Source organism: Lynx canadensis, chromosome E2 (genome assembly GCF_007474595.2).
Source record: "Lynx canadensis isolate LIC74 chromosome E2, mLynCan4.pri.v2, whole genome shotgun sequence".
Taxonomy (NCBI): domain Eukaryota; kingdom Metazoa; phylum Chordata; class Mammalia; order Carnivora; family Felidae; genus Lynx; species Lynx canadensis.
Window position 1 is genome coordinate 36,673,977 of NC_044317.1, and position 22,123 is coordinate 36,696,099.

General features: G+C 40.6%; 1 protein-coding gene across 1 annotated transcript; it reads right to left on the minus strand.

Annotated features, from left to right (window-relative positions):
• Positions 1–958: 958 nt before the first annotated feature.
• On the minus strand, positions 959–22,084 carry LOC115502105 (60S ribosomal protein L30-like). Its single transcript, XM_030297312.1, has 3 exons — positions 22,028–22,084; positions 8,291–8,445; positions 959–1,313 (listed from the first exon to the last, which is right to left on the minus strand). Exons 1-3 carry the CDS (start codon positions 22,082–22,084, stop codon positions 959–961), a joined length of 567 nt encoding a protein of 188 aa, XP_030153172.1.
• Positions 22,085–22,123: the final 39 nt, after the last annotated feature.

Sequence of the window (22,123 nt, forward strand, 5' to 3'; positions counted from 1 at the left end):
TATTACGTCTTACACAGAAGTTCTCTGTCGAATCAATGAATGGAGTAGACTCTACAAGGTCCGAGCTCTCTACAAGGTCCATGCTCTCAAGGTCCTTGCAGTCCAGCAGGAGATGGGCAGTGCATAGTAAGTGTTAAGAGTAGCCCCCAAGAGTGCAGAGCAGCCAGTCCTTGTAGTCAGTGAGGGCCAGAATAGAAAGTGAGAGGATCTTCCAAGAGCAGATGCACATTATGGTGCTGGAGTGAGAGATGGATGACATTCCAGAATGTCAAATCATGCTCAAGTTGGGTGCTCGGGTGACTTAAGGGTAACTCTTGGTCTCTTGCTCCCAAGGACACTTGGGGAGTCAGTAGAAGTTAGTGCCCTTAATAATCAAATGCCTTGATCCAGGGCAGTGATTCTAAAGTGTTATTGAGGAGCCCCTGATTGTTTCCTTAAAATGCAGATTCAGAGTTGTACTTGGATTTGTTGGTTCTGAAACTCCAGGGGTGGGTTTACCCAGGGTTTTCCTATAATCAGTATTTTGATGTGCACTAAAGTTTGAGAACCACAGGTGCAAGGCAAGGCTTGGCAGTATCATAGTGGAAAAAGCATAGATCAGAGAGTTCTGAATTCTGGTTCCAAATTTGTCTCTAACCTGTTGTATGTATGACCTTGAGCCAGCACTGTCCTCTTCTTGGGCCTTAGCCTCCTCATCTGCAGAACAACCTGCATTTCTACCTGATTTCTAAGTGACTGGCCCTAGCTTGAAGATATTTCAGCCTCCTCTTCAAGCCCAACTGACTCCCTCAGTCACAGCTGCAGCCTCCGCTCACTGAGCCTCAGTTTCCTTACCTGTCAGTAAGGTGATGACAGTGTTTAATCCTTCCTGAGAGGATTAAATGGTTAAAAAAAAATTTTTAACAGTGTTTTTAAAATAAGCTCTGGTCAGTTTTATTAAAGAAAAGTTTTGCATGATTTACTTTTCACCAATCTGTTCTGGCATGCTTCTAATGACATCAGAATCACCTGGATCAATGCTAGTCAGAGTGCTTACTCTGTAATATTTCTTCCATGCTGTGCTCAAATTAATATTATTGCCACTGTAGTGATGGGCGCCAGTTTTAGCCAACATGCCACAGTATTCTATCTCAGATTTCCTCAAGGCTGGGCAGTTGTTGTCGAGGACAGCCAGTTTCACTTTGCCATATCTGATTATTTTCAGAGTCTGCTTGTACCCCAGCATGTACTTTCCACTTGTCATAACGAGTTGGAAACTAGAATTGACCAACTCCAGTGACTTTTTCATCTTCTTTGCTGCCACTATCTTCCTGCTTTAGGTGTGAATCAGCCCCAACCAAGATGCCCGGGAATGACAAGACTAAAATGATATTTTTCTTTTTTCTTTCTTTCTTCCTTCCTTCTTTCCTTCCTTCCTTCCTCCCTCCCTCTTTTTCTTTTCTTTTCTTTTCTTTTCTTTTCTTTTCTTTTCTTTTCTTTTCTTTTCTTTTCTTTTCTTTTCTTTTCTTTCCTTTCCTTTTCTTTCTTTTCTTTCTTTCTTTCTTTCTTTCTTTCTTTCTTTCTTTCTTTCTTTCTTTCTTTCTTTCTTTCTTTCTTCAAGTAGGCTCTTTGCCCAACATGGAGCTTGAATTCTTGATCCCTGGATTAAGAGTTGCATGCTCTATAGACTGAGCCAGCCAGGTGCCCCTAAAATGATATTTTTTAACTTCTTTTTTAATGGATATTAGGATAGATTTGAAAATCTGAAAGAATAAACAGTCCATTGTTAATGATGGTTATCTTTGAGTGGTGGGCTTATTGATGACTAATTTTTCCTTTTGCTTAACATACTGTCAATGTTTTAAAAAATAATGATAAGGGGCACCTGGGTGGCTTAGTTGGTTAAGCGGCCAACTCTTGATTTTGGTTCAGGCTATGTTCTCACAGTTTATGGATTGGAGCCCTGTGTGGGCCTCTGTGCTGACAGCGTGGATCCTGCTTGGGATTCTCTTTCCCCCTCTCTCTGCACTCCCCTACTCGTGCTCTCTCTCTCTTTCTCTCTCTCAAAATAAATAAATTTTAAAAAACTTAAAAAGGTCATGACCTCACTGTTTGTAGGTTCAAGCCCTGTGTCCAGCTCCATGCTGACAGTGAGGAGCCAGATTTGGATCCTCTGTCTCCCTCTCTCTGCCCCTCCCCTGCTCTCTATGTCTCTCCAAATAATAATAATAATAATAATAATAATAATAATAATAATAAATAAAATAAAATTTAAAAATGCTCAAAATAGTAAATTTTATGTATATTTTACCATAATAAAAAGTAATCACAAGGATTTCCTGTATGTTGCAAGAAAAATTTTTTTTTTACTTCTTTAGAGAGAGAGACAGCAAGAATGAAAGGGGATGGGGCAGAGACAGAGGTGAGAGAGAGAGAGAAGATGCGGGGCTCAAAGTCACCAACTGTGAGATCATGACCTGAATGGAAATCGGAAGCTATTGACTGAGGCACCCAGGTGCCCCACAGGAAAGTTTAAAAAGGGAAACAATGTAACTCTTAGACCGTTGTGGTGTTATTTCAGAGATGGCTACTGTGAGTGGATCTGGGAGCATTTGCTCAGGCTTCTCCATCTCTCTTTGTCTCTGCCACAAACCAGTCAGCTTCTATCCTTGCTCCTCATGGTTCCCTTTCTAAATAAGGGTCATTTTTTTAAAAAGTCAGTCTTGAGATTTGAGGAGAAAATTAGCAGGGAATTTCATTGAGATCCATCTGCTGAGTCAATTTGAGGCAAATTATTGCCTCCCTAACAAGCAAATATTAGTTGAGTTGAGCTAATAGCCAGGACACACGTATCAGTAAAGCTTTCGAAATGACCTGCAAAGTGGGTTAAAGATAAACTTGTAAAGATACAAAGCCAAGCTAGACAAGGCAACTGGCATGTTCAACATAAGTGTAATTTACAGAGATTGAGACAGAATAAAGACATTTCACAAAAGCAGTATTTACAATTCAGTATTGCATTGACAACATGTCAAAGCAGAGGTAGAATGTTGTGGTCTTAGCAGCCAAATCAAAAAAATCCAGAAAGTACTGAACATGAGGAGAGGAAAGGGTAGAAAAGCAAAGGAGAAAGAGCAATTGTATAAGCTTCAGGAGCAAATACAGCCTCTTTCATTCAGTGTATTTGTTGTTCCACATTCCTTGATTTCTTGCTTCCTGGTCCTGCGGGGGTATGAGGACTCTGACTTTACTTTTTCCATGAAGGACATTGGGGAGACTTCAGAAACAGTCCAAGAGACCAATATAAAGAAAACCCTTAGCAGCAAACTCAGTGATTTTAGCTATTCAGTGCCTTAAAGCACAGACAAAATATTAAGCAATGGCTTGAATCAGTATCTCCAGCTGGTTTATTCTCCAACTTTTCCCAGATATTTTCTTCATGAAGCCACATAATCTTTTACCTAGAGAGGCTTGCAAAATAGTTTCAGGACCTAGGAACTTAGGAGAAAAAAAATATTTATGCAAGGTCTTATGCTTTGAAAAAAAAATTTTTAATGTTTATTTTTTTATTAAAAAAATTTTTTTTACATTTATTTATTTTTGAGAGACAAAGCACAAGTGGGGGAGGGCAGAGAGAGAAAGAGACACAGAATCCGAAGCAGGCTTCAGGCTCTGAGCTGTCAGCAAGAGCCCAATGTGGGGCTCAAACTCACAAACCATGAGATCATGACCTGAGCCAAAGTCAGAAGCTTAAACGACTTAGCCACCCAGGTGCCCTGCAAGGCCTTGTTTTGTAGTTCTCATTTATTCTTTTAAATTAAAAAAAAAAAAAAAAAAAAAAGTTTACTTTCAACTTTACGTGTTTTTTTTGTTGTTGTTTTTTTGTTTTCTTTTTGGGGAGTTTTGTTGTTGTTGGTTTGTTTTTTTTTTTTTGAGAGAGAGTGCATGCAGGGCAGAGGGGCAGAGAGAGAGAATCCCAAGCAGGCTTCGTGCTGTGAGCACAAGCTTGTTGGGGGCTTGAACTCGGTAACTGTGAGATCATGACCTGAGCTAAAACCAAGAGTCGGAGGCTTAACCGACTGAGCCACCCAGGCACCCCTCTTTTAGCTTTTAAATTCTAGCTCTTGTTCATTCTTCAGACTCTTCTGTGTTTTAAGAAATTTTAAGAAAGGAAATCTGTTTCTTATTTTATGCCTGGGGACACAGGCACAGATATTTACCTAGAACATTATCTGTGATTTGGGTTTGGCACAAAGCTTTCTTTATTAATAATATTTTTTAATTATAGCTAATATTTATTAAGCATTTTAAATGTGTCAGGTTCTGTATTAAGCACTCTACTGCATTGTCTCATACAAGCTTCAGAACAACACAATGACATACTACTATGATCCCCATTACATAGACAGGAATACTGATGTTCAGAAAGATTGGGCTACTTGTGACAATCACATAGCTAATAAGTGGCAGAGCTGAAATTTGAACCTAAGACCTCAAAGGCTCAGTCCCACAAGACTGCTCCCACTTTGACACTAGTCACAAGTAGAGTCTCCAAGCTACCTGCACTCTGCCTAAACAACTACAAACTCAAGCGTTCCTGAGACACTCCACTCAGGCTCAATAATTCTCTAGAATGACTCACAGAACTCAGGAAAGCACTATACTTATGATTACAATTGTATGATAAAGAATACAACTCAGGAGCAGCTAAATGGAAGAGATGAACAGGGCAAAGTATGGGCGGGTGGGGGAAGTGCGACGGCACAGAGCTTCCATGCCCTCTTTAGGCGAGCCAGCTATGATAGGAAAAGATAGGATTTAGTAGGCAGAGAGGGAAAGATTATGACCTGAGGTCCCTGGGTGGGGAAAAACACATGTTTTGGAACAATGCTGGGAGCATCTGACCACAGCAAAGCTCGTTGGGCATAAAGTTCCTCTTAAGAATGTGACAGATATCATCTACTCCCCCTCAGGTTTCCCTCAATAATTTGACAAAAGACCTGACTAAAAATAAGTAGTAGATCATAAAACATCTATAAGTAGACCTACAAGGAATGATGTGGCCATAGGCCACCCCTCATACAATGGAAATGAGCCAATCAGGAATGGACAACCCAGCACCTAGAGCTATCAAGCCAATAAGGGAAGAACCCGAGAAGGAACAAGGGGGAAGGGATGGGGAGCGACCAGAACCTTATAAAACATGGACCCTTGCCTGTAGTCAAAGGCATTCACTTTCAAATACCCGCTCTCTGCAAAAAGAGCTTTCCTACTATTCCTTTCTGACCTTATACTCTAATAAGCTTTTTCCTGCTTCTCATCCTGTGTCCGCCTCTTCATTCTTCAAAGTGGTGAGACAACAAAACCTGGGTATTGAGGTAAAAAATCCTACAGCATTTCTTTGTGGGCTTGTCTGGGATATCAATGTCTTCCAACCATAAGTTAAGAGTAGCCAGCACCCCCCCTTTTCTTTCTATCATAAATAAAATTCTCAAACTAAATAATGGGCACCTGATCTCCCAATATAATTGGGAATGTCAGTGTGGTGGAGCCCCAATTTCCTTTTGAGAAAAACTTCTGGATGCATGGGCTCAGGGGAGGCCAAACAGCAACTGATGGGTCCTGACCAAGGCGACTTTTTGATGGATGCTTGAAGGCCTTTGGCAGGACCTAATCCCTGATCATCCATTTGGGTAACCAGTGGAATTCTCTCTCTCCCTTTGGGAAATGGGTGGAAGAGCCCAGGACTGATCCCTTGGATATTCTCCAGGAGTTATCTGGATGACTTCCAAGGGGTCTTACTCACAAGTTTCCTAACTACACTGGAAGGCAGTCCTGTGCTTGCTTCCATTTTTGACACTCTGGCATGGCTCACCTCCCAGGTCCCCATTTTTTGGATCTTTGATTTTCAAATGTCTCTTCCAGAACAGAGAGCAGCACTGACTTCCATGCCACCTGGGCTCACCACCCTCCTCCTGCTCCTGCTGTCCATGGAGTGGATGGGAGAGAAGACATTTGGCAGGCTCCCTCAAGATGCAGATGATAATTAGAGCCAACTGTCTCTGGTTAGTCTACCTCAGGATGGGGACTTTAAGTAAGGAATATTCCCAAGCAGCTGCCAAAACTCCTTTTGTTTCTAGGAACTTCCCCATCTTTTCTGGCCTGACATGGACTGCCCATTTCCACTTGTTGGTGGGAGAAAAAAAATATCTGCATCTGCTCATCTGTCTGAGCTGACAGGCTGCAGGACCAGGAGACCTCTCTCTCAGCCCTCTGGGCTTTTATCTGTGTCCAGGCTTCTTTATGAACCTCACCTCTTCATCTTCCCCTCTCTATTCCTGTTTCTGCCCCACCTTGGGTGCAGCCTACAAACTGGTTCTTATACAATCCTTGGTGCCTCAAGGACCACTGGCTCTAACTCCTCCTTTGCTGTCCAGGGGCAAAAAACACCCCCTTACTTGTACCGCTTACTTCAGATTTCCCCACTGGTGCCCCAGATAAAAATTGACAATGGTGAACAAATTGATTGACTTTTAAATGGACACAGGTGGAACATATTCAGTATTTAAACAGATTTTAGTTTATTGGTTTAATTAAGATAGACATGTCTTTAGAGTTAACTCTAATCAGCATTAAATCCAAAAAACTTTTTCTACCCAGGTTTACTGAAGGTCAAATAAGCTCATGTTATGTCTGTCGCAGTTTGCTAGCAAAAAGATGACTTAAAATGATAGTTAATTTGGTCTGTCTCAAAGTTTTCATGGGTAATCATTAAGATAGCTTTCAGGTCTTTGATAACCTGAAACTATAAAGTTTTTGTTGGATGATAAACTGGATTAAATTCATTGGACATTTAGGCCTCTTCCAAATTGGATGGAATGCTGAAACATTATTTACTAAACATAGGTTTGTGCTTTTGACTTATTGCAGAAAAACTAAGGATATTTGGGTCTGTTGGAAAACATGCTTTGTGCTTTATTGATTCATAAGTTTGCCATTTAAGGAATTCTGATGTAACAGTTCACTGGTTACTACTGAGTTTTCACTGGAGACTAAGGTTTCTAAGAGTTAAAATTCTATAGATGTGGTTAAGACTGATGGATATAAGGAAGGCAACTCTGTATATAGAAAAGTAGATGTGTAAGAACAACATAAGGAATGGAAATACATTTTTGTTGAAGTAAAAGGAAGTAATTTTGTCCTAAAGTGAAACTGGTTCTTTGGAGAGAGATGGCTTGGGACAAAATTTGGATGCAAAGAAAAGTTGTGGAAGGTTCATGAAGGGAAATCTTTGGAAAGGAATTTTATGTGTGGTCAGGATGGACTAAGGTTAAAATGATATACACTGATATAAGATTATAATTGCCCCTCCTTTGATCCAAAAACTGGGGAAATGACAGCGATACCCTCACTGCTGGCCTCCAAATGCTCCACATTTGTGTTGTTTCTGCAAAGCAGAGGAATGGATGCACCCCATGCCTGAAGGATGGATGACTATGACATGAAGGGCTTTTACCGGGACACATGGGAGCCATTTTGTTACACTTAGCTCAGTGTATGCTGACTTGTACCAATCTAGTGACTTTAAAATGGACACCCACATAGCTGGAACATATTTATGTGGGCATTACTGAAAGAGGCAGGGGACTAGACCTTGACTTTGGCCCTTACAGCACCCCCCCCTTCAACAGCTGATAATCGATATGTAAATTGCTGTTGGGCCAAAATAAAATTAGTGCATCCTTCTACAACCAAGGGAGTCTTGCTTATAGTAGATACCCCCAAAGTCCTGCAGGTGGGAAATGGAGGGGTAGGAAAAAGTGAGGAAGACAGGCCAGCTCTTAGAGGTAGGGTCAAGCCCGGGTAAAAGTACCTCCCAGCACCTCACGAGACTGACAGGGCTTTTGGCTGCCATTCACATAGCCAGCCAAAATGCAGGGCCAGGAGATGAAGCTTCTCCTGGCCAACAATTGGGGTCAGGAGATGAGTTTTCTCCTGGCCAGTCATAGGAAATTGAGATAAGGGATGCCTTTTCCCCTTTTTTCTATAGCTGAGCAATTCCCCAACCAATGCCAAACTCCTTTGGGATGCATTCTGAAAAAGCAACTCACTTTCTTTTGCATGGAGGCTTGGCCTGAGTACAAATTGGAGGAGGAAACCTGGCCACCAGGGGGAAATACCAATTATAGTACTATCCTACAATTGGACTTGTTTTGTAAACATGAGGGGAAATGGGGAGAAGTCCCCTATGTTTGATGTTTTGGGGCTTTAAGAGAAAAATTGCAACATGTGTATGCAATGCAAGGTCAACCCTGGCTTATTGGCAGCCCTTTCCAAGGTCCAGAAATCAGGAGAAGAAACAATTAAGGGCCCATTACCTGTACCCAAAGCAGACCTAAAGAAGGAGGAAGGGAAATCTTCCACCTCAACTTCCTCCTCCTTGGGTCCTCGATCTATATATCCAGACTTAAAAGAAAAAAACCCACAAATGTGCACTTCTGCTCCCTGCTGCCCACCTTACTCAGGCCCTCCCCATAATGTACAGGTGTGTTTCCTCTACAAGAAGTTAGAGTGCCAGGAGAAGGGACACAAAGAGGCACCACTATGATAAGATTACAAGTACCTTTTTCATTACAAGATTCAAGACAGATAAAAGGAGATCTAGGTAAATTTTCTGATGATCCAAGTAAGTATATAGAGGCCTTTCAGACTATCACGTATGTTTTTGAGTTGACCTGGAAAGATACAATGCTTTTGTTGAATCAGACTCTTAATGCTGAAACATGGGGTTCTGGTAGCGGTTGAGAGATATAGGGATGAGCAACTCATTAATTATCATGGGCCAATTATGTGGCCTTTCAGGGCACTGGAAATGAGAATGTCCTCAGAGGGAACAATTAAGTCGAAACCCATAAGCCACGCCCCTTGTGTGGAGACAGTCACTGGAGATCTGAATGCCTTCAGGGACCTCAATCTGCAAGGGCTCAGATAACCAATGTCCCTGAAAGGGACTGATGCTGCCCAGGGTTCTTTACAGTGGCTCCCCCCAACCAATTACTTATTGGAAATCCAGAACCTCAGGTAACTCTAGATATAGAAGGAAAAATGGTTGATTTCCTTCTTGACACTGGAGCCACATTTTTTGTCCTTTCCACCTCCTGGCCAACTATCCAAATGCAGTGTAACTATTAGAGGCATCTCCAGAAAATTTAAGACTAAATTTTTTTTCTCAGCCACTGGGGTGCATATGGGGAGACTTGATTTTTTCACATTCTTTTTTGATAATGCCAGACAGCCTCACTCCCTTGCTAGAAAGAGACATTATGACTGAATTAGAAACTACAGAAACTATGACTGAATTAGAAACTACTAGCTCCAGGACAGACAAACAATTGCCTAAACTTACAGCAATCTGGATATCAAAGGTCAATCTTTCCTTGAGGTAAATTACACCTGATGGAGTTGTTCCTATAGAAACTGGATGGCCAAAGGAAGATTTGAAGATTGAGAACCAAAATCTAGTTCAGGTACTTAGTTATTCTAATCAACACTATTACAAGATCCAAATAAGTATGGGAAAGAGAGGAAAAACTATAGTCAAATTAATAAAAAATATGACCAGACATGCCAGGGATTTTTTTGATGGCTACAATGTGTCTTTCCCTCCTGTGGTGTGGCTTCCTCCCTAGGAGGCATTACATTTGGAATATTGATGTTTGTTGGTCTAATATTCTTTTTGTATGTCATTTGTAGATGCTGTTGCATATGCCAAAAAAAAAATAAGACATCCATGAAAATTTTGCTAGTGCAGATTTTCCAAACACCCTCCCATTATATCAGACATCTGGATCGACCGCTGAACCTGCCCTGACTGTCTTTCTGTCATCATCCACCCCTCCCTGCCTGCCCTTCAGCAGGAAGCAGTTAAGATCTGTTGGTCTTGTCCCAATTCCTAAAGGCAGTTAGGGGTAAAGGGGTCACATGTTCAGAGAGGGGAATAGCTGGGAGCATCTGACCACAGCAAAGCCCCTTGGGCATAAGGTTCCTCTTAAGAATGTAAGACACATCTCCGCCCCCTAAGGTTCCCCTCAGGAATTTGACAAAGACCTGACTAAAAATAAGTAATAGACCATAAAACGTATGACCCACAAGGAACAGTATGGCCATAGACCACCCCTCATACAATGGAAATGAGCCAATCAGGAATGGACAACCCAGCACCTAGAGCTATCAAGCCAATAAGGGTAGAACCTGAGAAGGAACAAGGGGGAAGGAAAGGGGAGAACGACCAGAGAAACAAGGACCCTTGCCTATAGTTGCAGGCATTCACTTTCCAATGCCTCCTCTCTGTAAAGAGAGCTTTTCTACTATTCTTCCTTTCTGATCTCATACTCTAATAAACTTTTGCAAGCTGCTCTTTCTGTGTCCACCTCTTCATTCTTTGAAGCAGTGAGACAACGAACACTGGGTATTGAGGTAAAAAATCCTGCAACACATCCTCCCAGCAAACCAATATTCACCAACCCACAAGCTCCCCTAGCCTCCTTGTTTCAGTTTTTATCAAGGCTTCATTAGATAGGCATGATTGATTACATCATTGACCATTGGTGATTGAACTCAATGTCTAGACTCACTCACCTCCCTGGAATTTACAGGTGGGGCTGAAAGTTCCAATCCTCTAATCATGGTGCATGGCCAGCTCCTCCCTTGAAACTATCTAAGGGCTCACCTTCAGCCACCTTCTTAGCATAAACTCAGATATGGTTAAGAGGGACTCATTATGAATAACTAAAGACACTCCTATTACTCATGATATTCCAAGGGTTTTAGAAGCTCTGTGCCGGGGACTGAGAACAAAGACCACATATGTTTTGTTTTATCATTTCATTTTACTTTTTTTCATCATCGTAAGTGTCTCTTTAATCCCTATCACCTATTTCATCCACATCTCCACCCACCTCCCCTCTGGTAACCATCAGTTTGTTTTCTGTAGTTAAGAGTCTGTTTCTGGGGAGCCTGGGTGGCTCAGTTGGTTAAGCAGCCGACTTCGGCTCAGGTCATGATCTCGTGGTCTGTGAGTTCGAGCCCCGTGTTGGGCTCTGTGCTGACAGCTCAGAGCCTGGAGCCTGTTTCAGATTCTGTGTCTCCCTCTCTCTGACCCTCCCCCATTCATGCTCTGTCTCTCTCTGTCTCAAAAATAAATAAATGTTAAAAAAAAATTTTTTTTTAAAAAGTCTGTTTCTTGGTTTGTCTTTTTTTTTCTTTGCTCATTTGTTTCTTAAATTCCACATATGAGTGACATCATATAGTATTTATCTTTTTCTGACTGACATTTCGCTTAGCATTATACTCTCTAGCTCTATCCATGTTGTTACAAATGGCAAGATTTCATTATCTTTTTATGGCTGAATAATATTCCATTATATATACAGGGATGCCTGGGTGGCTTAGTTGGTTAAGCTCCCAACTCTTGATATCGGTTCAGGTCTTAATCTCATGGTCATGGGATGGAACCCCACATTAGGCTCCACACTGAGCACAGAGCCTGCTTGGGATTCTCTCTCTTTACCTCTCTCTCTGACCCTTCCCCCTCTCAAAATAAGTAAACATTAAAAAATATTTCATTATATATATCTCATTATATATAATATATATATTATATATATATATATTACAGCACCCCATAACAGTCTATTTTTAAATTGATACCAACTTAACTATAATCACATACAAAAACTCTACTTCTATATGGCTCCATCTTCCCAAATTTTATATTATTAATGTCAAAATTCCATCTTTATATATTCTGTACCCATTATATGGATTTATAATTATTCATAAGGAGGAACTGGAAGTAAGTCTATACTTAGAGAACCAGTACCGTGGTCTTCCAGTTTCAAGGTTCTAGTTCTGGGCCCTAGCTTTTCTTTCTTGCCTCAGACTCAGGCCCTCAGCATGCTGGATTTGGTACCTGACAAGGCACTTTGATCACAAGTGCAGAGCTCCTCTTTCTCAGGACACAGAGGACAGAAGCTTTTGAAAAATTTGGAAAAATAGACCATAGAATAATAACATATCTGAGAAAAGGCAAATTCTACAAAGATTTGTACTAGTCTAGAGCACCCAGGTCCCTACTGTAGTCAGGGTCTCACAGAGGTCAGGAAAGGCTCCAGCTAATTCCATTATTTAAGGGTCACTTTAATTAAGGAGGAAAAAAGGCCAAAGCAGGGTATAACAATTGTGGTATCCTTTTATTTATTTAGTAAACTTTTTCGTATAAAAATGCTCAAACTCATAGAAAAGTAGGACATTCATATATCCACCAACAAGATTCAGCAACTGTTAACATTTTTGCTATATTTGTTTCATTTATATATAAATAATTCATCAAATCAAAGATGACACTGATTGTAAGACACCCCATTATTTTACATGAAAATAAAATAAAACACTGCTATTAATTGTTTAAACACCACCAATTTCTAAGATACATTCCAATTTTTAGGGATATTAAGATATAAAAAAAGAAACGTGTCTAAAGATTGTGTGTTACATAACTCCACTATATGAAGTCCTACATCAGGTAAAACTGATCTATGGTGAAAGAGATAATCAGAACAGTGGCTCCCTCAGTGAGGGGCTGGAGAGAAGATTGATTTGGAAAAGGCAGGAGGAAATGTTCTGAGGAAAATATTCTGTATTTTGATAGAATAATGGCATTTATCAAAACCCATTTCTTTGTAAGATTTAACATGTGTATATAATACATAATACTATATTATATCTCAGAAATTAAAATAACAAAATGTGACTTGACATTGATTTTTGTTTTTGCTAAAGCATTTAAAAGGTAAATTAAAGTAAATTCTTCATGGGGAGAAACTGAGAGCTTTTTCCCTGAGATCAGGAACACGACAGGGATGTCCACTCTCACCGCTGTTGTTTAACATAGTGTTGGAAGTTCTAGCATCAGCAATCAGACAACAAAAGGAAATCAAAGGCATCAAAATTGGCAAAGATGAAGTCAAGCTTTCACTTTTTGCAGATGACATGATATTATACATGGAAAATCCGATAGACTCCACCAAAAGTCTGCTAGAACTGATACATGAATTCAGCAAAGTTGCAGGATACAAAATCAATGTACAGAAATCAGTTGCATTCTTATACACTAATAACGAAGCAACAGAAAGACAAATAAAGAAACTGGGGCGCCTGGGTGGCGCAGTCGGTTAAGCGTCCGACTTCAGCCAGGTCACGATCTCGCGGTCCGTGAGTTCGAGCCCCGCATCGGGCTCTGGGCTGGCGGCTCAGAGCCTGGAGCCTGTTTCGGATTCTGTGTCTCCCTCTCTCTCTGCCCCTCCCCCGTTCATGCTCTGTCTCTCTCTGTCCCAAAAATAAATAAACGTTGAAAAAAAAAATTTTTAAAAATAAAGAAACTGATGCCATTCACAACTGCACCAAGAAGCATAAAATACCTAGGAATAAATCTAACCAAAGATGTAAAAGATCTGTATGCTGAAAACCATAGAAAGCTTATGAAGGAAATTGAAAAAGATATAAAGAAATGGAAAAACATTCCGTGCTCATGGATTGGAAAAATAAATATTGTCAAAATGTCAATACTACCCAAAGCTATCTACACATTCAATGCAATCCCAATCAAAATTGCACCAGCCTTCTTCTCGAAACTAGAACAAGCAATCCTAAAATTCATATGGAACCACAAAAGGCCCCGAATAGCCAAAGTAATTTTGAAGAAGAAGACCAAAGCAGGAGGCATCACAATCCCAGACTTTAGCCTCTACTACAAAGCTGTTGTCATCAAGACAGCATGGTATTGGCACAAAAACAGACACATAGACCAATGGAATAGAATAGAAACCCCAGAACTAGACCCACAAACGTATGGCCAACTAATCTTTGACAAAGCAGGAAAGAACATCCAATGGAAAAAAGACAGTCTCTTTAACAAATGGTGCTGGGAGAACTGGGCAGCAACATGCAGAAGGTTGAAACTAGACCACTTTCTCACACCATTCACAAAAATAAACTCAAAATGGATAAAGGACCTGAATGTGAGACAGGAAACCATCAAAACCCTAGAGGAGAAAGCAGCAAAAGACCTCTCTGACCTCAGCCGTAGCAATCTCTTACTCGACACATCCCCAAAGGCAAGGGAATTAAAAGCAAAAATGAACTACTGGGACCTTATGAAGATAAAAAGCTTCTGCACAGCAAAGGAAACCACCAACAAAACTAAAAGGCAACCAACGGAATGGGAAAAGATATTTGCAAATGACATATCGGACAAAGGGCTAGTATCCAAAATCTATAAAGAGCTCACCAAACTCCACACCCGAAAAACAAATAACCCAGTGAAGAAATGGGCAGAAAACATGAATAGACACTTCTCTAAAGAAGACATCCGGATGGCCAATAGGCACGTGAAAAGACGCTCAACATCGCTCCTCAGCAGGGAAATACAAATCAAAACCACACTCAGATATCACCTCATGCCAGTCAGAGTGGCCAAAATGAACAAATCAGGAGACTATAGATGCTGGAGAGGATGTGGAGAAACGGGAACCCTCTTGCACTGTTGGTGGGAATGCAAACTGGTGCAGTCACTCTGGAAAACAGTGTGGAGGTTCCTCAAAAAATTAAAACTAGACCTACCCTATGACCCAGCAATAGCACTGCTAGGAATTTACCCAAGGGATACAGGAGTACTGATGCATAGGGGCACTTGTACCCCAATGTTTATAGCAGAACTCTCAACAATAGCCAGATTATGGAAAGAGCCTAAATGTCCCTCAACTAATGAATGGATAAAGAAATTGTGGTTTATATACACAATGGAGTACTACATGGCAATGAGAAAGAACGAAATATGGCCCTTTGTAGCAACGTGGATGGAACTGGAGAGTGTGATGCTAAGTGAAATAAGCCATAGAGAGAAAGACAGATACCATATGGTTTCACTCTTATGTGGATCCTGAGAAACTAACAGAAACCCATGGGGGAGGGGAAGAAAAAAAAAAAAAAGAGGTTAGAGTGGAAGAGTGCCAAAGCATAAGAGACTCTTAAAAACTGAGAACAAACTGAGGGTTGATGGGGGGTGGGAGGGAGGGGAGGGTGGGTGATGGGTATTGAGAAAGGCATCTTTTGGGATGAGCACTGGGTGTTGTATGGAAACCAATTTGACAATAAATTTCATATATTGAAAAAAAAATAATCAAGTAAATTCTTCAGCATGCATCTCCAAAAAATAAGAACATTCTACTATATAACTGCAATGCCCTTATTTCATACCTAAAAATTTAACAACAATAGTTTCCTAATATTATCTTTGGTTCATATTCAAATTTCTCTAAATGTAATTGTCTAGTGTTTTATTTTACTTTTTTGAAAGAGAGCACGCACATGTGCCTGTGAGCAAGTGGTGGGGGGCAGAGGGAGATGGAGAGAGAGAATCTTGAGCAGGCTCCATGCTTAGCAGAGACTGATGTGGGGCTTGATCTCATGATTGTGAGATCATGACCTGAGCTGAGATTAAGAGTTGGCTGCTTAAACTGACTGAGCCACTCAGGTGCCCCTATGTTTGTTGTTTTTAAGCGTTTTTTTTAATTTTAATTTTTAAATTTTATTTGAGAGAGAGAGAGAAAGAGAGTAATGTAGAGGGGCAGAGGGAGAGAGAGAGAGAGAGACAGAGAGAGAGAGACAGAGAGAGAGAGAATCCTCAACAGGCTCCATGACCAGCAAGTAGCCCAACATGGGCCTGGATCCCATGATCCTGGGATCATGACCTGAGCCCAAATCAAGAGTCAGATGCTCAACTGACTGAGCCACCCAGGTGCCCCTTAAAAGTTTTATTAAAAAATAAAACACATATACAGAAAACTATACCAAGCATAACATATGGCTTTGAAAATTAACATAAGGTGAACTCTCTTATAACCACCACCTACAATAAGAGATAGAACTTTGCTGGCCACTCAGAAGTAATTCATGTTTCATCTTAATCACAACCAACCCTTTTTCAAAATGACTACAATTCTGGGCAAGATTCCCTGAGTTTTGGCATGTTGATAGCAGGTTGTTTGTTTCTGTGCCCTTTATACTCAGTTGGATACAAAATCTTTGGCTCACATTTTCTTTCCTTGATATGTTAAATATGTGACTCTATTTTCTTCCAGCATAAAGAATTGCTGTTGAAAATCTAGTGGAAATCTAATTTTCTTTCCATTATAATTCATTTGGCCTTTTGGCCTAGATACAAAAAAGGATCAATTTTATTCTTTCTCTTTGAAGTTTAGAATATGTCTTAGTGTTTGTCTTTCTGGGTCAAGATTTTCAGTTTTAAGGGGTGCCTTTTCAAAATGTAGTTTAAAGTCTTTATTTTAAGAAAGTTTTCTTGAATAATTATTTTTACTATTTGTCATGTTGTTGCCTTGGTTTGGTTTTCATTTGCAGTAACCCCTAAAAAACATGTTATATATTATTTACATGGCTTCAGTGTTTGTCACTTTATATCAAATCTTCTTTCTCTTTATTCTTTAAAAGCTTTCTTTTTTCATCTTCTACTCATATAAGGCAATATCTGTAGTCTATATATACTCTTGTTTCTTTCTGGTTTAGTTTTATTTCTGAAATCACTTTTATTCTGAATTTTCTTTAAGTTTTGTCACTTAACTGCAGTATTTTTCTAGTTCTGATTCATGTTAATCTTTGATACCTTGTATCTTTTGAAGTATCTTTTAGCTAGTTTTGAAATACTAGTTTATATTTTTCATCAATTTTGTGGAAGGGAACTTGGTCAATTAGCTTTAGGAATCCACGTTGTTTAAACTGCTCCAGCCTCTTCAGATCTTATCGGAGACCCCTTGTACTCATCCAATATTGGAACAGGCAAACCGTCTGTTGCTTCAACTGCTTTGCTTGAATCAGCCCATTCTGCCTTCCATAAATACAATTTTGCCATCCCATCAGTTGCCCTGTTTCTTCCCTCTGCTTTCTCCTGTATCAATGTGAATATAATGCAGATTTTGTAATACTGGTCCTAGTTGTCCTCACTCTCTTGTGTTTTTGAATTTTGTGGGGACACCTTGTCATTTGACCTTGTTGTCCACAGTTGTTTTTGGTTTTAGTATCTAGTTACTGTCTGCTTTTTTTTTTTTTGGATGGGGAGGGGATTCAGGGAGATTAGAAAACCATGCCACTGCTGTCTCTTTCCAGAATTGTCGGGGGGGGGGGTGTGGGTGGGAAACGTGCCAGGAGAGCTCAAGAAGCAAATTATATTTTCATCCAGGACCATGTGCCTAAACCACAGTTAAGTGTGAATAGGAGAAGATGGGTCCCCGGAAGCAAGCTATCATATTTTTGAACTCTATATCAAAAAAGAGGAAACAACAGATGTTCACTACAGTGTTTTATGTAACATTTCATTTGAGGGATTCTACTATTAAAAAAAAAAGAAAGGTATGATAGCTCTTCCTCAGCACTGTCTGTAGGAGGTGGCAGAGGTCTCCTACTTCATCATGGTCACCCTCAGACCTCTGGTGAAACCTGAGATCATTAAAAAGAGGACCAAGAAGTTCATCTGGTACCAGTCAGACCCATATGTCAAAATTAAGTGAAACTAGTAGAAACCCAGAGCCATAGGGTGCTCAGAAGATTCAAGGGCTAGATCTTGATGCCCAACATTGGTTAAGGGAGCAAAAAGAAAACAAACCACATGCTGCCTGGTGGCTTCCAGAAGTTCCTAGTCTGAACTGTCAAGGAGCTTGAAGTGTTGCTAATGTGCAACAAATCTTACTGTGCAGAGAGTGCTTACAATGTCTCCTCCAAGAACCACAGAGCCATTAGGGAAAAAGCAGCTCAGCTGGCCATCAGTCACCAATCGTGGCGCCAGGTTGTGTAGTGAAGAAAATGAATAGACATACAGCTTATGTGCACATCATATTTGTGCTAATAAAACCATAAAACTACCAAAAAAAGTATGATAATACTTGTCTAAGATAATGCAATTACATGACTTGTCCTTTAACCCTATTTTAAAGTTAACTTTTAATTATATGAATGACTTACAAATACATTCCTTTATAAGAGATTAACACGTACATAAGGCTAAAGTCCTCTTTGACCAGCTCACCAATCCAAATCCCCTGGCTATTTTTTGATGCCTGGCTGACTTTGCCCTATCTTCAACAAATTTCTGGTCCACAACCTTCTGCCCTGCTGACAGAGCATTTAAAGTCATTTTGACATTAACTAAAGTTAAATGTAATGATGAAAATGAACCTGCTAATAGCCATTTGGGGAGGATTATCTTTGCTGTTTTCCATTTGTACAAAAAATGTAAAACTTGAGAATGGTTGAGAATTTAAGAAATTTTGCTCTTTCTCTGTTCTATAGCATGGTGAGGGCCTTAGACATTGTTCTATCTTTGATCAGCAAATCTTACTATTCCACCACAGTATTCCACCTCTTACTATTCCACCACAGTATTGGGCTTTTGGGCTCCCCTTTCATAAGGTTTGTGGAGATTGTTTTGATTATAGTGCATTATGATTCAAGTTGCAAAAAACCGTACTCATATTAGCTATTAAAAGGGATACACTGGTTCATGGAACCACACAGTGTGGAGGTATTTGACACCTCAAGAGTCACTGGATTCAGGGCCCCAATGGGGTCATGGCAATACTATGCCTTACTCAACTTCAGGGGCTCCCATTATATTGCATGGCATGAGCCCAACACTAGGTACTCTTGGCAATGCCCCCATAGTCCTGTGCTGGGAGGTCTTCTCTTTGTTCTGCTTTCTCTGTTGACTCCCTCTTAGTGGTCTCTCTTCATAGCAGTAAAGTGCTGTAGTAACTCATCTCCCCACACTCCCCACTTGCTTCTCAGGAGAGAACAGAGGACTTCTTTCTCCCAAAGTCCCCAGGAAAAATTCCATCATGATTCACTGGCTCTGATTGGGTCACAGTCCCAGCTCTGAGCCAATCACTGAGGTCAGGAGAAAACTGATGTGCTGATTGGCTCATGCCTAATCAAGGTTGGCAGCTTCTTTAGCATCTCTTGAGTGGTAGCAGTGGGTAGGAGGACACCAGGAATGGTTAACAGAGTGGGGCTGTGACAAGGAATGGTTCCATCTGACTTAGATGGCACCCCCTCTTACAAGGCAACATATCATAGCAGTTGGGAGTGTTGACTATGGAGCCTAATGACCTTGGTTCCAAAATTGACATAACCATTTAAGAGTTATGTGACCTTGGGAAATTACCAAACCTCTTTGGGCCTCAGCTTCTTCATCTGAAAAGTAGGGGATGACAGCAATACCCCCCATAAGATTGTGCGACATAAAATTGATTATATATGCATAAAACACTTAGAATAGAGAAAGGCATGGGATAAGATCTAAAGTCTTTGCCATTATTGACAGATTTAATGATCCTGAGGAGAAAGTAGGGGAAATATTCCATACAGCAAGTCTTCAATAAAGGGTAGTGTTCCTTTAATCTAAGGTGGGATAACCTAAGATAAAGTGACTGGAAGTGACCCCTTTCATCAACTCATCCATCTTAGTTTGGAAAGATATGCTTGCAGGTTCCATGCATGATGAGGTATGGTTTGCATTGAGGAGATGGGGGGGGGGTGGTGAGGGCATCACTGTAGAATGCTATTAAGAGCAACTCATTGTGAGATTTGATTCACAAACATTGTTCTAGAACTTTAGACTCTGATTCATGATTCTGCTCCCAGCCTTGGGAGCAGCAACCACTTCAGTTTGTGATGCAACATGCTGACTTATAAACCATTTATAGCTCTCCTCCATACTTAACACAGTCATCCCACAAATGACTCAGGTTGCAACTAGAGGGGAAACTGGGGACTGTGACTGAACTTTCTCTATAATGGAGTGTAAATTGTCCTTTTGAATAGTGCCTTTTTCATAAATCTCAGGTCTTGAACATGGTAATTAAGAGAAGCCTGAAAAACAAAAGAGGCTTGTGTTCCAGGCCTTCTTTTCAAATCCCCAATGTTGAATTCTCTGTGCCTGTGTCTCCGCCTGGCATTTGATTTCTCCCAACAGCCTCCTCCCACCCTTTTCTTAGTAACAATCTCAGATCCTGGCAGCAAATGGCATGCAAAGCTGGGCACATTTTTATTCTACGCAGAAAGCGTTATATAAATCTTCTTGCTTTAAAGTAATTTCTTTTGCCCTTTATTTCTTTTGTGTGCCTTTGGGAGTCTGCTTGGATTCTTAATGGGCCATATCCTTGGCTGGCTTTGCTCGTGCTTTTAAGCAGAACAATTGGATTCCAATGACTTTCATCCAGGCATTCACACATTTAATGAGGACCTACTATGTGGCAGTTGCTGATGTAATCAGAAGGCTCCTCCCTATCCTTTTAAGCTAGTTTTTCTGTCCAACAAACTCTACTTTAGAACTGCCCCCTTTTCTTTTCTTTTCTTTTCTTTTCTTTTCTTTTCTTTTCTTTCACTTTCCTTTCTTTTCTTTTCTTCTTCTTTTTTTAAAAGGCATAGTCTTAGCTAAAAGGCCTAATTCCTATATAGTTATCCCTATTCTGGGTGGCTAACGAAATGAGATCAAGGCCATCAATTCTCCCAGGACTGTATCAGGCTATGTTACATTTCCCTGTTTTCTAACATTATTCTAAGGGCATCTTCCTCCTGTCATTCATCTTGCTTATTTTCCTAAAGTTAGGTCAACATCATGACTCTTCAGGAAAACATTCCTGGATCCTTCTGATTTATATGTTCCTCCCCTAGACTCCCTTGGGTCCACCCTTCTTGGAGAAAGCATTGCAGTTGGACTGTGAGCAGTGATTTACTCGGCTATCTCCTTCACTAGCATAGAAGCCAGGCAGGGACCGTGTCTGATTGGACTTACTATCTCCAGTGGATGAATCAACACATATTTAGTAAGTACCTACTGTACCAGTGACTGTACTAGGCTCTTGGGACAACAAGATCTTATTTCTTTGAAGATTACAATCTCATAGAAAGATATACACTAGGTTAATAGTTACACGTCATTATACAATCTTGAACTGATCAGTGCTTTGAAGGAAAAGAACAGGATATTAGGAGACTGTGTGGTAGGAGGACACAGAGGTTGGATAAACAGGACTTTTGCCTGAGTAGGAGTGCAGAGGGAAAGCTAGGAGGGCTTTCTGTCAGGAGACTTTGAGGTGTACTGAATGAATCAGTAGATTGTGAGTAGGGGAGAGAGGAAAGGGAACTAGGCTGCTTGGTCATCATGGGCATCTGCTGACTTGGCTTGTCCTGTGTCCCTTCTCCAGGTGATATTACCCTGATTTTTCTTCTTGGGGATCTAAGCCTTCCTTATTTTCATTCTCACCACTGCCTTCTTTTAGTAATAGGCATTTGACTAGTGATCATGTGATTAGTCTAGGGATGAATTTGGACCTCAGTCAAGTCTGGGAGTCTCAGCAAAACTATTCTTTTAGTGCTTGGGAGTTTGTACTCAAAAGAAAAGGGAAAAAGATAGATGAAGACAGGTAGATTCTTGATGATTTTTTTTCAGCACCTGGATCCAGCCATACCTAAAACTCATGTGTCTAATGAGTTTAATAATTGTGTCTAAATTCACATATGGCTCTCAAAGCTATTGGCTAAACCTCCCATCTTTTTATTTGGCTTAAGCTCATTTTCACAGGGCTTCAGTGACTTGCAACTAAAAGTGTCTTTATTAATACAATGATTTTAACTGATGTTACTCATTTGCTAAAGCCAAAAGGGCTTGGGGGAGGCCAGCCAAAGCAATCGTGGAGGTCAGTTAACCAGAAGGAGAGGCAGCTGAAATACACTAATATTTCCTGTACTGACAGGGATTCCCCCAAGCCTTTATATTCTACATTCTCTTCCTCAGAGATCCAGACCCTTGGGTGTGCATCAGTGTTTAGTGTCTAGTAACAGATGCACTGAGGGAGAGCTGCTATAGGGAGATACAAATACAAACCTTCCCAGGCTCTGGCAAGGCAGGGTGGTCCGGTACCTGAGGTGCTGGAAAACCACAAGCTGCCTCTGTGTTGGAGGAATGAGGAACAACCATGATTTAAGAGTGGAGAGCTGGCAGGCAAACTGGTTTTTG